Consider the following 16,110-nt stretch of genomic DNA (forward strand, 5'->3'; position numbering starts at 1 on the left):
CATCTCCTGCCGCCGCCACCGCCGTCGCCGAGTTCCACCACGGTGCCAGAACCGATGGACGCTGAGGCTGCCGTCACGCCGCAGCCGCCGCCGCCGCCGCCGAAGCCGCCGCCGCCTCCGTCGCCCATGGAGGTCGTTGTGGTGGCCAAGCGGTTAAAGGCGCTGCAGTCTGGAACCGCGCGACCGCTGCGGTGCAGGTTCGAATCCTGCCTCGTGCTTGGATGTGTGTGATGTCCTTAGGTTAGTTAGGTTTAAGTAGTTCTAAGTTCTAGGGGACTGATGACCATAGAAGTTAAGTCCCATAGTGCTCAGAGCCATTTGAACCATTTTTGGAGGTCGTTGTTCCGCCTCCTCATGTGACCATATCCAGTGGCTGTACGCGACCTGGGCAGATTTTCCATGGGGCGTTTTCCTCGCCCCCTCGAGAGCAATTCGTGGTCGTGGGCGGACAGAGCGCCCTGACAGTTCCGCTGTCCGCCCCCTCAGCTGCGCCGCTCCTGGGTCCCTCCACCCTCCACCCTCCGCCGGAAGCCATACTCGACGACGGTGCGTCGTTTCAGGGGGGAGGGATGTGGTATCGATAGCTACAATGCCGCGGTGTAGGTGCAAGTTCTTAGGTTGGCATTACGACAGACACCGACGACAGCGCCCTCTAGCCGGTGCTGTGCAGCTCTACGAGCTCCGCTGCAGATTCAGCCCATTTGATCATGAGCAGACGGCCGGGACACTTCGCTTCAGCTTCGCTTCATATACAGACTTTCCACTGCTTACGACGGGTCTAAGGCTTCGCACCTACGTACAGAGTTATGTATTCCCCTGTATGTATTCATGGACCAGTAAACCCCTTTTACTTACTTGCAGTACCGACGTGTTGTACCTCACCTGCTCCTGCTCGCTTCCTTCATTTGGCCAACCTTTCAGTTTCCAGGAGCAAACCCACACGCAGCCTTCCACGCGGGATAGAAAAATGTATATTATTGTTACTACATCTAGAACGTGAAAGTGGTCAAGCTTTGATTATTTAAAATGTTAAGATGTAAAATAATGTAGAATAAGCTGCAGCCAATCAGATGGATGACTTCAGAAAAGGAAACTGCCACAGTCAGTTGAGCGACGATGTTTGGCACGCGGAGGACGCTGCCTGAGACGGGCAGAGGAACAGTTCTGTTCTAGACATCAAAGGGTACAGTTCGGATTGAGACCTGAAAGCGGACAGTCGGTCTTTAGGTAGCTGGAAAGTGAAACAGAAAATTTCGCGTTGTGTGGTGTCGTGAGATTTACTCTCTGAGTGGTGAGCAGTAGCGCGCCTGGTGTGAACTCTGACTTTTCGCGTAGTTAATGAACTGGAGTGTTGGACTTGTGTTTCGCAGTGAGATTATGAGTGATCGAACTGTGTCAAACGGATGTACCCTCGAATGTAAGAGTAGTTCTATATACGAACACTATCGCTATTAGTCTGCTTTCTGAATAAACATTATTCCAACCAAATCGCAACTGTGTGACCTATATTATCTATGGGTCATTAATTTAGCTCCTGATATTATTATCACTTTTGTTATATGTTATATTAACTTTGAATGGTTCATACAATTTAACAAAGTTGCCATCAGGCAGACAATTTAACCAAATGGTCACTTGTGTGTAATTTAGGGCGTGTAATGTGACACTTGCTGTTCAAATCTTAGACGAGTTTGGGCAGAGACATTTCGACGAAGAGGAACAGCATGTGAGCCCGAACATCTCTGGGATGTTAGCTGGCAAAGTCTAGCGTCCAGCATTATGGAAAGTGAACGTTTTTGGGGGGCATAGTGTTTCACACATATACTGACCTCCAAATCATTGTGCCGTTACGTTACTTTGACACTGTACTCCTTCCCAATGTGCGTCTTTTCAGGGGTGCATTCGACCTTGAGTTCATTTTTATGGATGACAATGCGCTGCGCATGGAATAGCACAGTTGGAGGAGCTCTTAGAACGAAATGATACTCGGGGAATGGACTGATCTACAAATATCTATTCACAAATGCCGAGTTTTGTGGATTAACGACTATCATGTGTTGTAGAGCAGATGCATCTCCATAATCTAAAAACATTTTTGATACTGTGGTACATCCCCTTTGAGACTAAATCATTTGGGTAATACCGACGCAGTGCTTTATAAAACCACACAAAATAGTAGTGGGTTCCAATTTCATTTGAAAATTTCTCTCAACTGGCGTAGGTAACAGGAGTGTGGTACTCACCAGCTCGCACAGTGACATCTCTGCTCACAACAGCGCCGCCCACATTGGCAGCCCGGCAGCGGTATGTGGCGGAGTGTACTTCATCCCGGTAATCTTCGGCCCTGAACGGCGGGAAGTGCAGTGTGCCGTTGGATAGAGTTTGCCTGCAACACAGAATTAACAGCCGTCGTAGCACTGGCAGTGAACTGCACAAGAACAGAACCATAAGTGAACGACTTGACGATGGTTTATCACAGGTACATTTCATTGTCGGGCGAAGGTGCGAGGAAAGGAATCTTGAAAGTGACAAAGTATAAATGGCTTGAGCCTTACGGCGTCCCTGCGGAATTAATAGTTTACTTAGCGGCGTACTGCTGACTTATTATTTTCCATTGTAAGCACAGTAATTCGACGACCGACCCATCCGTCCTCTTCACATTTTGCTGTTATGTGTACTCGATGCCTGCACTCTAACCAGAATAAACGGTTGTTGACCTCACTCCGCTGTTTATAACCGATTTCTATTCCGACAACCACAACACCCTTTGATGTGCTCTTCTTTCCACGGCACGCACTGACTTTTCGGCGAAACGCAAACTCTCTGGGCGTTTTCCCACTCTGATGGTTCTGATGCCCAGATAGATTTTAATAAATTGAGTACCGGACCCCGCACGCTATTAAAATTGAAACCGCCTTCCCTGTGCATAAAATGGAAATAACAAGTCCGCGGAACACCCAGAAGAGCTCTACTAATCAGTCGGGCCGAGAAAACCTTAGAGATCACATCTCTGCAGCAGTTCTACATTCCCTTCATATGCATATTAATTTCATTTCTACCACGCATGACGTTTGTATATTGGAGGGAAGAATACCGGATTTTTGAAAGAAAGCAATTGTGGTCTCCTAGCCCCAATGTCCTACAGAACAATTTGCCTTCTCGACACCTTAGGGGAAACTGCTGGAGAAGCTGCAATGTTCTAGACTACAGGGGGAAAGACTTCTTTATGGATTCAGCTCCCAACAACGTGGGGTCAGAAGTGTAAAGCCAACAGAAGACGCTGTAAATAAAGCAATAACAGTTTGCGAAGACGCTCTGCGTAAATACGTTGTATCCGTCATTATAAGTACCGCCGAGGCGTTTGATTACTTTTGGTGGTCGGTATGTTTTGACAGCCTGAGGAACTTGGACTTACCACGAGCGTTATACAGCTCTTTTTTAAGAATTATTGCCAAAATATATAGCAACTCTATCGTGTCCAGAGATACCTTCACAAATTCAAATCTGCTACTCGATCCGTTATTACCGAAACTTCAGGAAAATGATTTGGTCGTAACAGTGTTGACGATCAGATGATACTTGAGAAAGGGAATACCAGAGGTAACCTGGCAGAAGGACGTAAGGACGTAACACAGTTCTGCAAGAATTACGTTGGTGGTGCTGTGGCGTTGCAGCTATTATGCGACTGCATATTTTTGCAGTAAGCTTGTTACGTTATGGCCAGCAGTACAGTAGCGTTCGGTGGCGGCCCGCACGTGCCCTGCCGTATGATTTATAGCCTCACCTGTCGCTAAAGCAGACCGTGAGAATGCTCATTGTGGCGCATAATAAAATCACTTATTCACCTCACCTAAGAAACTAAATAACTACCTTAAATATGAGCTGTTTTATTCCAGATTTGGTACATGACCTTCTGTTATTCAGACGAGCTTGGTGTCAGAATTTAATACCGCTACCTATAATAGTTTCGGAGATATAAAAAGACCTATTGAAAAGTACTTAACCCACACATAAGAAAAATAATTCAGATAGTAACAATAACAGTTTATATTTTTGTTGTTATCTGAAAACAGTAACATAATAATTCCAATCCCAAAGAAATCAGGTGTTGACAGATGTGAAAATTACCGAACTATCAGTTTAATAAGCCATGGCTGCAATATACTAACAAGATTTCTTTACAGAGGAATGGAAAAACTAGTAGAAGCTAACCTAGGGAAAGATGAGTTAGGATTCCGTAGAAATATTGGAACATGTGAGGCAATACTGACCCTACGACTTATCTTAGAACCTAGATTAAGGAAAGGCAAACCTACGTTTCTAGCAATTGTAGACTTAGAGAAAGCTTTTGACAATGTTGACTGGAACACTCTCTTTCAAAAATGTGTGTGAAATCTTATGGGACTTAACTACTAAGGTTATCAGTCCCTAACCTTACACACTACTTAACCTAAATTATCCTAAGGACAAAGACACACACACCCATGCCCGAGGGAGGACTCGAACCTCCGCCGGGAGGCCACACAGCCCATTACTGCAGCGCCTTAGACCGCTCGTCTAATCCCACGCGGCACACTCTCTTTTAAATTCTGAAGCTGGCAGCGAAAGGCTATTTACAATTTGTACAGAAACCAGATGGCAGTTATAAGAGTCGATGGGTACGAAAGGGAAGTAGTTGTTGGGAAGAGACTGAGACAGGGTTGTAGCCACTCCTCGATGTTATTCAATCTCTGTATTGAGCAAGCAGTAAAGGAAACAAGAAAAATTCGGAGTAGGAATTAAAATCAATGGAGAAGAAATAAAAACTTTGAGGTTTGCCGATGACATTGTAATTCTGTCAGAGACAGCATAGAACTTGGAAGAGCAGCTGAACGGAATGGACAGTGTCCTGAAAGTAGGATATGAGATGAACATCAACAAAAGCAAAACGAGAATATTGGAATGTAGTCGAATTAGATCGGGTGATACTGAGGGAATTAGATCTACATCTACATCTACATCCGTACTCCGCAAGCCACCTGACGGTGTGTGGCGGAGGGTACCCTGAGTACCTCTATCGGTTCTCCCTTATATTCCAGTCTCGTATTGTACGTGGAAAGAAGGATTGTCGGTATGCTTCTGTGTGGGCTCTAATCTCTCTGATTTTATCCTCATGGTCTCTTCGCGAGATATACGTAGGAGGGAGCAATATACTGCTTGACTCTTCGGTGAAGGTATGTTCTCGAAACTTTAACAAAAGCCCGCACCGAGCTACTGAGCGTCTCTCCTGCAGAGTCTTCCACTGGAGTTTATCTATCATCTCCGTAACGCTTTCGCAATTACTAAATGAGCCTGTAACGAAGCGCGCTGCTCTCCGTTGGATCTTCTCTATTTCTTCTATCAACCCTACCTGGTGCGGATCCCACACTGCTGAGCAGTATTCAAGCATTGGGCGAACAAGCGTACTGTAACCTACTTCCTTTGTTGTCGGATTGCATTTCCTTAGGATTCTTCCAATGAATCTCAGTCTGGCATCTGCTTTACCGACGATCAACTTTATATGATCATTCCATTTTAAATCACTCCTAATGCGTACTCCCAGATAATTTATGGAATTAACTGCTTCCAGTTGCTGACCTGCTATTTTGTAGCTAAATGATAAGGGACCTATCTTTCTATGTATTCGCATCACATTACACTTCGCTACATTGAGATTCAATTGCCATTCCGTGCACCATGCGTCAATTCGCTGCAGATCCTCCTGCATTTCAGTACAATTTTCCATTGTTGCAACCTCTCGATACACCACAGCATCATCTGCAAAAAGCCTCAGTGAACTTCCGATGTCATCCACCAGGTCATTTATGTATATTGTGAATAGCAACGGTCCTATGACACTCCCCTGCGGCACACCTGAAATCACTCTTACTTCGGAAGACTTCTCTCCATTGAGAATGACGTGCTGCGTTCTGTTATCTAGGAACTCCTCAATCCAATCACACAATTGATCTGATAGTCCGTATGCTCTTACTTTGTTCATTAAACGACTGTGGGGAACTGTGTCACACGCCTTGCGGAAGTCAAGAAACACGGCATCTACCTGTGAACCCGTGTCTAAGGCTCTCTGAGTCTCGTGGACGAATAGCGCGAGCTGGGTTTCACACGATCGTCTTTTTCGAAACCCATGCTGATTCCTACAGAGTAGATTTCTAGTCTCCAGAAAAGACATTATACTCGAACATAATACGTGTTCCAAAATTCTACAACTGATCGACGTTAGAGATATAGGTCTATAGTTCTGCACATCTGTTCGACGTCCCTTCTTGAGAACGGGGATGACCTGTGCCCTTTTCCAATCCTTTGGAACGCTTCGCTCTTCTAGAGACCTACGGTACACCGCTGCAAGAAGGGGGGCAAGTTCCTTCGCGTACTCTGTGTAAAATCGAACTGGTATCCCATCAGGACCAGCGGCCTTTCCTCTTTTGAGCGATTTTAATTGTTTCTCTATCCCTCTGTCGTCTACTTCGATATCTACCATTTTGTCAACTGTGCGACAATCTAGAGAAGGAAGCACAGTGCAGTCTTCCTCTGTGAAACAGCTTTGGAAGAAGACATTTAGTAATTCGGCCTTTAGTCTGTCATCCTCTGTTTCAGTACCATTTTGGTCACGGAGTGTCTGGACATTTTGTTTCGATCCACCTACCGCTTTGACATAGGACCAAAATTTCTTAGGATTTTCTGCCAAGTCAGTACATAGAACTTTACTTTCGAATTCATTGAAAGCCTCTCGCATAGCCCTCCTCACACTACATTTCGCTTCGCGTAATTTTTGTTTGTCTGCAAGGCTTTGGCTATGTTTATGTTTGCTGTGAAGTTCCCTTTGCTTCCGCAGCAGTTTTCTAACTCGGTTGTTGTACCACGGTGGCTCTTTTCCATCTCTTACGATCTTGCTTGGCACATACTCATCTAACGCATATTGTACCATGGTTTTGAACTTTGTCCACTGATCCTCAACACTATCTGCACTTGAGACAAAACTTTTGTGTTGAGCCGTCAGGTACTCTGTAATCTGCTTTTTGTCACTTTTGCTAAACAGAAAAATCTTCCTACCTTTTTTAATATTTCTATTTACGGCTGAAATCATCGACGCAGTAACCGCTTTATGATCGCTGATTCCCTGTTCTGCATTAACTGATTCAAACAGTTCGGGTCTGTTTGTCACCAGAAGGTCTAATATATTATCGCCACGAGTCGGTTTTCTGTTTAACTGCTCAAGGTAGTTTTCAGATAAAGCACTTAAAAATATTTCACTGGATTCTTTGTCCCTGCCACCCGTTATGAACGTTTGAGTCTCCCAGTCTATATCCGGCAAATTAAAATCTCCACCCAGAACTATAACATGGTGGGGAAATCTACTCGAAATATTTTCCAAATTATTCTTCTGGTGCTGAGCCACAACAGCTGCTGAGCCCGGGGGCCTATAGAGACATCCAATTACCATGTCTGAGCCTGCTTTAACCGTGACCTTCACCCAAATCATTTCACAATTCGAATCTCCGTCAATTTACTTCGATACTATTGCACTTCTTATCGCTATAAACACGCCTCCCCCTTCACTGTCCAGCCTATCTCTGCGGTATACATTCCAATCAGAGTTTAGGATTTCATTACTGTTTACGTCTGGTTTCAGCCAACTTTCTGTTCCTAGTACTATATGGGCGTTGTGACCGTTTATTAATGAGAGCAGTTCTGGGACCTTTCTATAGACGCTCCTGCAGTTTACTATTAGCACATTAATATTGTTATTCCTTGTTGCATTTTGCCTACTCCTGCCTTGCCGCGTCTCAGGAGGCGTCTTGTCGGGCCTAGGGAGGGAATTCTCTAACCTAAAAAACCCCATGTGCACTCCACACGTACTCCGCTACCCTCGTAGCCGCTTCCGGCGTGTAGTGCACGCCTGACCTATTCAGGGGGACCCTACATTTCTCCACCCGATAGCGGAGGTCGAGAAATTTGCACCCCAGCTCTCCGCAGAATCGTCTGAGCCTCTGGTTTAAGCCTTCCACTCGGCTCCAAACCAGAGGACCGCGATCGGTTCTCGGAACGATACTACAAATAGTTAGCTCTGATTCCACCCCGCGAGCGAGGCTTTCCACCTTCACCAACTCCGCCAACCGCCTGTACGAACTGAGGATGACCTCTGAACCCAGACGGCAAGAGTCATTGGTGCCGACATGAGCAACAATTTGCAGTCGGGTGCACCCAGTGCTCTCTATCGCCGCCGGTAGGGCCTCCTCCACATCTCGGATGAGACACCCCGGCAAGCAGACAGAGTGAACACTGGCCTTCTTCCCCGACCTTTCCGCTATTTCCCTAAGGGGCTCCATCACCCGCCTAACGTTGGAGCTCCCAATAACTAATAAACCCCTCCCCCCGTGTGCCTGCTCGGACCTTGCCACATGTCCACTCACAGGCAGAGCGGGCGATGCCACACGGCCAGCCTCCACATTGACCCTCCGCCTCGTGCGCCGCGAACGCCGCTGAACCCGCCACTCCCCTTGGGGAGAGGGTGGCCCAACCGCGCCCGGTACCCGCGAAGATGTCTCGACAGCAGGGACAGTGGGTGAAGCATCTAACACCTGGGGTGCACCATGCGACGCACCAGACTCCCCACTGCCGCTACACTCCGAGGCAGCAGCCTGAAGACGGCTGACCGCGGCCATCAACACGCTCAGCTGTTCGCGAAGAGTGGCCAGCTCCTGCGTCCGTACAGAGCAGCCACACATCCTAGCCATCCTAAGAAATCAATTTACTATAGATTAGGAAATGAGACGCTTAAAGTAGTAATGGAGTTTTGCTATTTGGGGAGCAAAGTAACTGATGATGGTCGACTTTGAGAGGATATAAAATGTAAACTGGCAATGGCAAGGAAAGCGTTACTGAGGAAGAAAAATTTGTTAACATCGAGTATAGATTTAAGTGTCAGGAAGTCGTTTCTGAAAGTATTTGTATGGAGTTTAGCCATGTATGGAAGTGAAACATGGATATAAATAGTTTAGACAAGAACAGAATAGAAGCTTTCGAAATGTGGTGCTACAGAAGAATGCTGAAGATTAGATGGGTAGATCACATAACTAATGAAGGGGTATTGAATAGAAATGGAGAGAAGAGAAATTTGTGGCACAACTTGACTAGAAGAAGGGTTCGGTTGGTAGTTCATATTCTGAGGCATCAATGGATCACCAATATAGTGCTGGAGGGCAGCGTGGAGGGTAAAAATCGTAGAGGGAGACCAATAGATGAATACACTAAACAAATTCTGAAGGATGTTGGTTGCTCTAAGTACTGGGAGATGAAGAACCTTGTACAGGATAGAGTAACAAGGATAGCTGCAGCAAACCAGTCTCTGAACTGAAGACCACAACAGCAACAACAACAATAGCACCCTTAGTGTAATTTATTTTATAAAGATTTTCAATTCTAAACTTTCGATAATTTTGCATTCGTAATGGAAATAACAATTTATAAGCTGATATTTATATTTCGTGTTAGGGTGAGAGTAAATGAGAGTGAACTAGTGTGTAAGAGGGACATACGTCAAATTTCAATTCTATATTACACTTTACATAACTAGCAAGAGTTACGCAACCAGGATGTCGTGAAAAACTGTGAATCCCCCTTACTGGCGGATGATGTATGTCTATGACCGTTTGCTTTTGTAATAAGTCAGCCAGAAAGGTAGTAAGGGGATAATTAGTTCTAAAGTACATTTCAAGCATAGTTTTCTCTTAATTTTTCGTTTGGTTTGGTTTGGTGGAACATTTAGTTAATACTCGCAGCATGCAATGACGTAGATGCATCTGCGAATGTTGATTGGAGTAAAACAGTTTGGGCGCGAATATGATCATGAGAAATTAATCTAACTGGCTGTTTGTTTTGATCAACCAATCAGAGTAAAGTCTTTCCAGCGCGCTGGGATGAGTTATATGCCCTGAAAACAACGGCATTCAGTCAGTCGTGGTTTAGCTGCCGGACGAGAAGGTCATGTTAGTGACCGAAAAAAAATATTTGTAAAATGGAGAAAAGGCTGTTAAATCACGGTCGGTTCGTATCGCCGTGCGAGCGGATGCAGTTACGGACAGTTCTGTGAAGTTTGGGAGATTTTGGAGTGTTTGTTGTAGAGAAAACTGCATGTGAAACTATCGCTCTTTGTAAAGATTTCTGCGTGACGTGTTCAGTATGCATTTACAGAACATTTTTTGGCGAGCATCTTCATTTGAAGAATCCACTGAAAAGGACCGATTGTGAAGCTCACTCAATCTCGTAATATTTCGGGTTGGACTTGTTGACATCATAGCTAAAAGATAATAATAAACATTAGTATCTATTAGAGGGTATTTTCAATGAAGGAAGGAAGCATCCCCTTATGCCCGTTATTACTAGAGATTTGCAGGTTTATTTTGTTACCTGAGTTACGCGGACTATGCATTCATAAGTATGGAAGATGGTTTTCTTCAACTCTGCTTTTAACATCGTCTGCATAGTACCTACGAATGCAGAGCAACAGACGGTGAACGAACGCTACACTGAGGTAGGTGGACATTAATTTTGCAGCTTGCGTCACTCAATGCTATTGATCACAGTGAGCAACTGCCCCGTCGCAGTACGAATGAGTTGAACTGCTGTTGCGCCTACAAGAAGACCACAGATATGTTACCAAAAGGAAACCTTTTAAGAGATTCGATCATGAAATTGTGGAGAAAGTCCATAAAGAGAAATTCCGTCATCTGAAAACCTACACTGAAGTTCCCACAAATAACAGTTTGCTTCCCTCTGTCAGACAAGTAGCACAACAAGGAATCCAAGTTTTCGTAAACAGTTAAAAATTTACCAGTCGTTACCTCTACACAGATGCAATTATAAAAGTACCATGATTTAGTTTAAGCTCACAGATTTCCATATATGTGACTGAATGATTTTCAGACAGGCATAGTACAGCTATTACATGTACAGTTTCTAAAGCTTCCAAACAAATAAGAAGCTCGTTTGCTCTGTTTTTTAATCCTTGATATTACGCAATATAGTAATATTATTTTTCACTGTACTTTTATGAGAATCTTGTGTCGTTTTAACATCTTAGTACTTACCTCTCTGAGCCTCTCGTTAAGCTTAATACCTTTTGCGGTTGAATCACTCAAACTGATCTTAGCCTAAACAAGAGGTACTCCCATGGGTTGCAGGATTTAAGGATGTCATTAACCGTCCAGCAAATTTACTCCTCGATTTAATTATTAGATGCAGGCTATGCCTAGTGTAATCCCACCTACCAATAGTATCAACAGGAACCAGATCCGTGACTGACCCAGCAGTCGCCCGCATCAGCCGATCAATTTCCACACTGACCCTCCTTACAGAGCTGTTCAACTGGAGCCGACCATGCAGCATGAAGAGAAGCCCAACCCAACATTTTTACGGTTTGTTTCGAAAGCTCTCTCGACCAGGCCAGTCTAAATGTGGTGGCCCACATCCCAACCAAGACTGTTTCCTACTCCACCCACTGACCGAACACGATACTCGTTCGTAAACCACCTCTGCAAGGCTCCTACCCCATCTACCACTTGGGTAAAACATACATAGAGCTTTAAAATGTTTGTCACCTGGTACCCGTTATCTAATATTTCCTACAAATTCCCGCTCACGCCGCATCCACGGCTACATCCTAGCAATAGAACCACACTCCTACTTTCTACCATATTTGTGCGAATGGGATCAGCCAAATATGTGGATACATTCTAATGCACTGCATTTTTTTCATAATGGCTTCCTAGCAATGATTTTCAAAACCGGTATCAGTTCTCCGACTGGTGTATACGAAAAGGTTAACTTACAGATGAGGCATTGTTTACAAACAATGAGTAAATCGTTCTTGGCAATATGTAATGTTCAGTGATTAATTCCATCACCCCACCCTCTCTATTTGTACATAACATTAGAAGTCAATGTCAACCACTGTACTAACATAAGTAAGAGTGTTAACAATTGACACCACATATTTGACCAACCATTGCCCACAGAACATACCATAGTGATTTACCAAACTTGCTGCTGGAAGAATTTAATATACTAACCAATGAGCAAGAGGGCAAGTGCCGACTATGTTTTCTGTTGCTATTATAACTTAAGAAAGACAACTTTTGGCAGAATTTAATAAAATGATGAATGAATTAAATAATAACTGCGATCAGATTAACAGTTAAATTTTACGGACAGCAACAGGTGGTGAAATCTAACAAAATGGTCCCTGACTTAAATAGGCATTGCCAGCCAGATTAATAGTTCCAACTTACAGAAAGCAATTAATGGCAGAAATTAATTAAATAATATCATTAATTTACCCACAACCATCCATCATTTCTGCTGTCAGAAAGCAACTGGTGACAGAATTCAATAAATGTGAAGGCAGTAACTGTTCTTGAAAGAACCTAATACTGTTGATGACCGTGCAGCTTTTCCTTGGAATAAATGAGGACTAACTGAAACACTTAGCTGCCGACAGGTGTTGTTGGCTTCAAATGGTTCAAATGGCCCTGAGCACTATGCGACGTAAATTCTGAGGTCATCAGTCGCCTAGAACTTAGAACTAAGGACATTACACACAACCATGCCCGAGGCAGGATTCGAACCTGCGACCGTAGTGGTCACTCGGTTCTAGACTGTAGCACCTAGAACCGCACGGCCACTCCGGCCGGCCACAGGTGTTGTTAATATACCTCGTTGTGGACAGTTGAAAATGTGTGCCCCGACCGGGACTCGAACCCGGGATCTCCTGCTTACATGGCAGACGCTCTATCCATCTAAGCCACCGAAGACACAGATGAATAGCGCGACTGCAGGCACTTATCCCTTGCACGCTTCCCGTGAGACCCACATTCCCAACTGTCCACAATTCTACATATGTAATGTACCTTATAGACATTTGCCCATTTGGCTTAGATGGACAGATCGTCTGCCATGTAAGCAGGAGATCCCGGGTTCGAGTTCCGGTCGGGACACACATTTTCAACTGCCCACATCGAGGTATATCAACAACACCTGTCTCCAGCTAAGGGTTTCAGTTAGTCATCAAGAATGCAATAAAATATTCCAGTGAATCCGACAGAAACTGCCCACTACATTTACTGATACAAGACCGCGGTACTACAATGGCCCTTTATCAAGATTTAAGTCAGTTTGAACGTGGTGCTATAGTCGGCGCATGAGCGATGGGACACAGCCTCTCCGAGGTAGCGCTGAAGTGGGGATTTTCCCGTATGACCATATCACGAGCGTACCGTGAATATCAGGAATCCGGTAACACATCAAATCTCCGTCATCGCTTCGGTCGGTAAAAGATTATGCAAGAATTGGACGAACGACGACTGATGAGAATCGTTCAACGTAATAGAAGTGCAATCCTTCTGCAAATTGGAGTTAAAATCTTCTGGGTTATTAGGCCGCTTCATGATTCTTCTAAAATGCTCGACGTTTCGACCCCTCTGCTGGGATCGTCCTTAGGATTGCTGCGGATTTCAATACTGGGCCATCAACAATTGTCAGCGAAACATCATCGATATGGGCTTTCGGAGCCGAAGAACCACTCATGTACCTTTGATGACTGCCTCGCCTGGGTCCGTCAACACCAGTATTGGACTGCCGATGACTGGAAACGTTGCCTGGTCAAGCAAGTCTCGTTTCAAATTGTATCGAGCGGATGGACGTGTACGGGTATGGAGACTACCTCCTGCGTGTCAGAAGGGGTGTGTTCAAGTTGGTGTAGTGGTGTGGAGGTCGGTGCATTTGGAGTGATACGACTCTGACAGGTGACAAGTACGTAAAAACCTGAATCCGTTCATGTCCATTGTACATTTCGAAGTACTTGGACAATTCCAGCAGGACAATGCGACACCCCACACGTCGAGAATTGCTACAGAGTGGCTCCAGGAACTCTGTCCTGAGTTTAACACTTCCGCTGGCCACCAAGCTTCCCAGGCATGAACTTTATTGAGCGTATCTGCGATGCCTTGCAACTTGCTGTTCAGGAGGGATCTCCACCCCACGTACTCTTACGGCTTTATGGACAACTCTGCAGGATTCATGACAGCAATTCGCTCCAGCTCAAATTTAGACATATTTCTCGAGTCCATGCCACGCCGTGTTGCGGCACTTCTGCGTTCTCTCTGAGGCCCTACACGATATTAGGCAGGAGAACTAGTTTCTTTGGCTCTTCAGCGTAGAACATTTTTATTCTGCTTCCCTGTAATTTAAGCCTATACACTGTTTATGAGCCCCCTCTTGTCAATCAACGCACCATGTCTCTGACTGTCCAACCTCACGACAAGGGATGCAGTCTCTCTCATCGACATTATCGGAATCACTGTTAGTGTACTCAGTTTCAATGGATAAATCTGAAGCTGAGCCGCAGAAGCCTATTCCAGGATAGTTTCTTTGCCTCATTCCAAAAGCTCCGCCGAACGTAGTTTACGTTTAGGACCTTTGTTCATTTTATTTGCCTTTCCATTCGCAATCTATTCCAATTTTTTATCTCTGTTTGTTGTTATTCCTTGTTTCTTCTCCTCATTGTCCTCTTCTCTTTGTCTCTTTAGTTTCAGAGCTATTTGCTGGTTCTGTGTACAGACGGAAGCTTGTTTCTTCGTATTCTTGGATCTCCTTTAGGTGCAGCATTAGGTATCGGAGGTAAAGCAGGGTTAGGTGTAGATGTGGAGTTAGAGGTAGGTGAGGCCACTGATAATGTACCAACTGCTTCATAGGATAATGCCGAATTCACTACTTTAGCCTTTGCATAATTAGTCATCCTAGCCGCAGTTGACGTTTTGGATACATTCTTAAACATCCACAAATTCTTAGCAGTCATTAAACCAGCAGTAAATCTGTAAGGCTTATGTGTAACCAACTAATACTTATTAATATAAATGACCAAGTGACTGTGATTCAGCAGACATACCTGAAGAACGGGATAAGGAAGCAAAAAGCATAGTTCACGCAGAAACTCAATAAATTCAATAAAATCTTTCCCGACTTTCACCTATTTATTTGAGCAGGCCTTAGCTGTTTATAAAATTGTCATACATACATTATAAATCCTTTCTCAGCTAATTAAATACGGATTTGTTTATGTCACTACATGAAGATCAATTGTCAGCTATAATTTTATAAATTGTCTGTCAATTCTGTTTCATTGACATCCGTCAGCAAAAGCCTACCGAAAGCGTTCGTGTTGAAGAAGCGCGGTACCGGTGCCACAAGTGACTCTGTCAGGTCTTAGTAGGCCACGTTCGCCGAACTCTGACACCGCTGTCCCGTGCGGTATTCGCGCAGTTGCGGTTTGCATGGAAATCCGATACGGCGCCGAACTTGCCTGAAATTTGCGTTGCCGGGACTGCGAAACTGGAGACTTTGTAATTCAGTTAGCGGCTGGCGTCAGCTGTGGCCCGGCACACCACACCACACCACTCCACACCAGACCCTACTGGGTTGTCTTACACTGGCCAGCAGCGGTTGGCTCTGGGCGCCACAGCCTACGCATGCCGTCTCAGCATCGGCGAGGTCATCAACCACGCGCAGAAGCTCTGCGAACGTACGAGAAGCGCTAATGCAATAAATAGTGCAACACACTTTTTTCTGAAAGCAGGTTGGTCTCATTCAGGATGCCGTTACATCGTATTATTCTCCACTCTCTCGGCTTCAATATAATCTCCGTTCAATGCGGCGCCCGTATGCCATCTTACTGGGAGGGTCTTTATGCATGCACGGTAACACACTACTGGACGACATCGGAGTCATCGTCTTGCTGCGTCAGTAACCTACCCATCATCCTTGCACTGCTCCCTGCGAAGTGCATCCTGCATTGCGCCAAACTGATGGAAGTCAGAAGGAGCGAGATCCAAGCTGTAGGGTGCTTGTGGTAGAACAGTCCAATTAACCCTAGGACATCTAAGGTGGCGGGGGGGGGGTTCGTTGAACCTACAATTTTTTTATGTCCCCTGCTTTTGCTCAACTAACTTTCATACTAATATTCCCTTCGAGTTATTGTTTGTTGGCTATTTTACGAAACGTTAGTGTCAATATATTTTA

The 16,110-nt window shown here is 44.8% G+C and overlaps 1 protein-coding gene and 1 non-coding gene across 2 annotated transcripts in view; both read right to left on the reverse strand.

The window, feature by feature from the left end:
* Window positions 1–16,110, reverse strand: part of LOC126298023 (Down syndrome cell adhesion molecule-like protein Dscam2) — a 632,609-nt gene that overhangs the window by 502,775 nt on the left and 113,724 nt on the right. The window contains exon 3 of the mRNA XM_049989376.1: window positions 2,244–2,386. Coding sequence (XP_049845333.1) covers window positions 2,244–2,386 — 143 coding nt within the window. The remainder of the gene's footprint in view (window positions 1–2,243; window positions 2,387–16,110) is intronic.
* On the reverse strand, window positions 12,775–12,849 carry Trnat-ugu (transfer RNA threonine (anticodon UGU)). The gene has a single exon. It is a non-coding gene; the product is annotated as a tRNA-Thr (tRNA).

Source organism: Schistocerca gregaria, chromosome 1, assembly GCF_023897955.1.
Source record: "Schistocerca gregaria isolate iqSchGreg1 chromosome 1, iqSchGreg1.2, whole genome shotgun sequence".
Classification (NCBI taxonomy): Eukaryota; Metazoa; Arthropoda; class Insecta; order Orthoptera; family Acrididae; genus Schistocerca; species Schistocerca gregaria.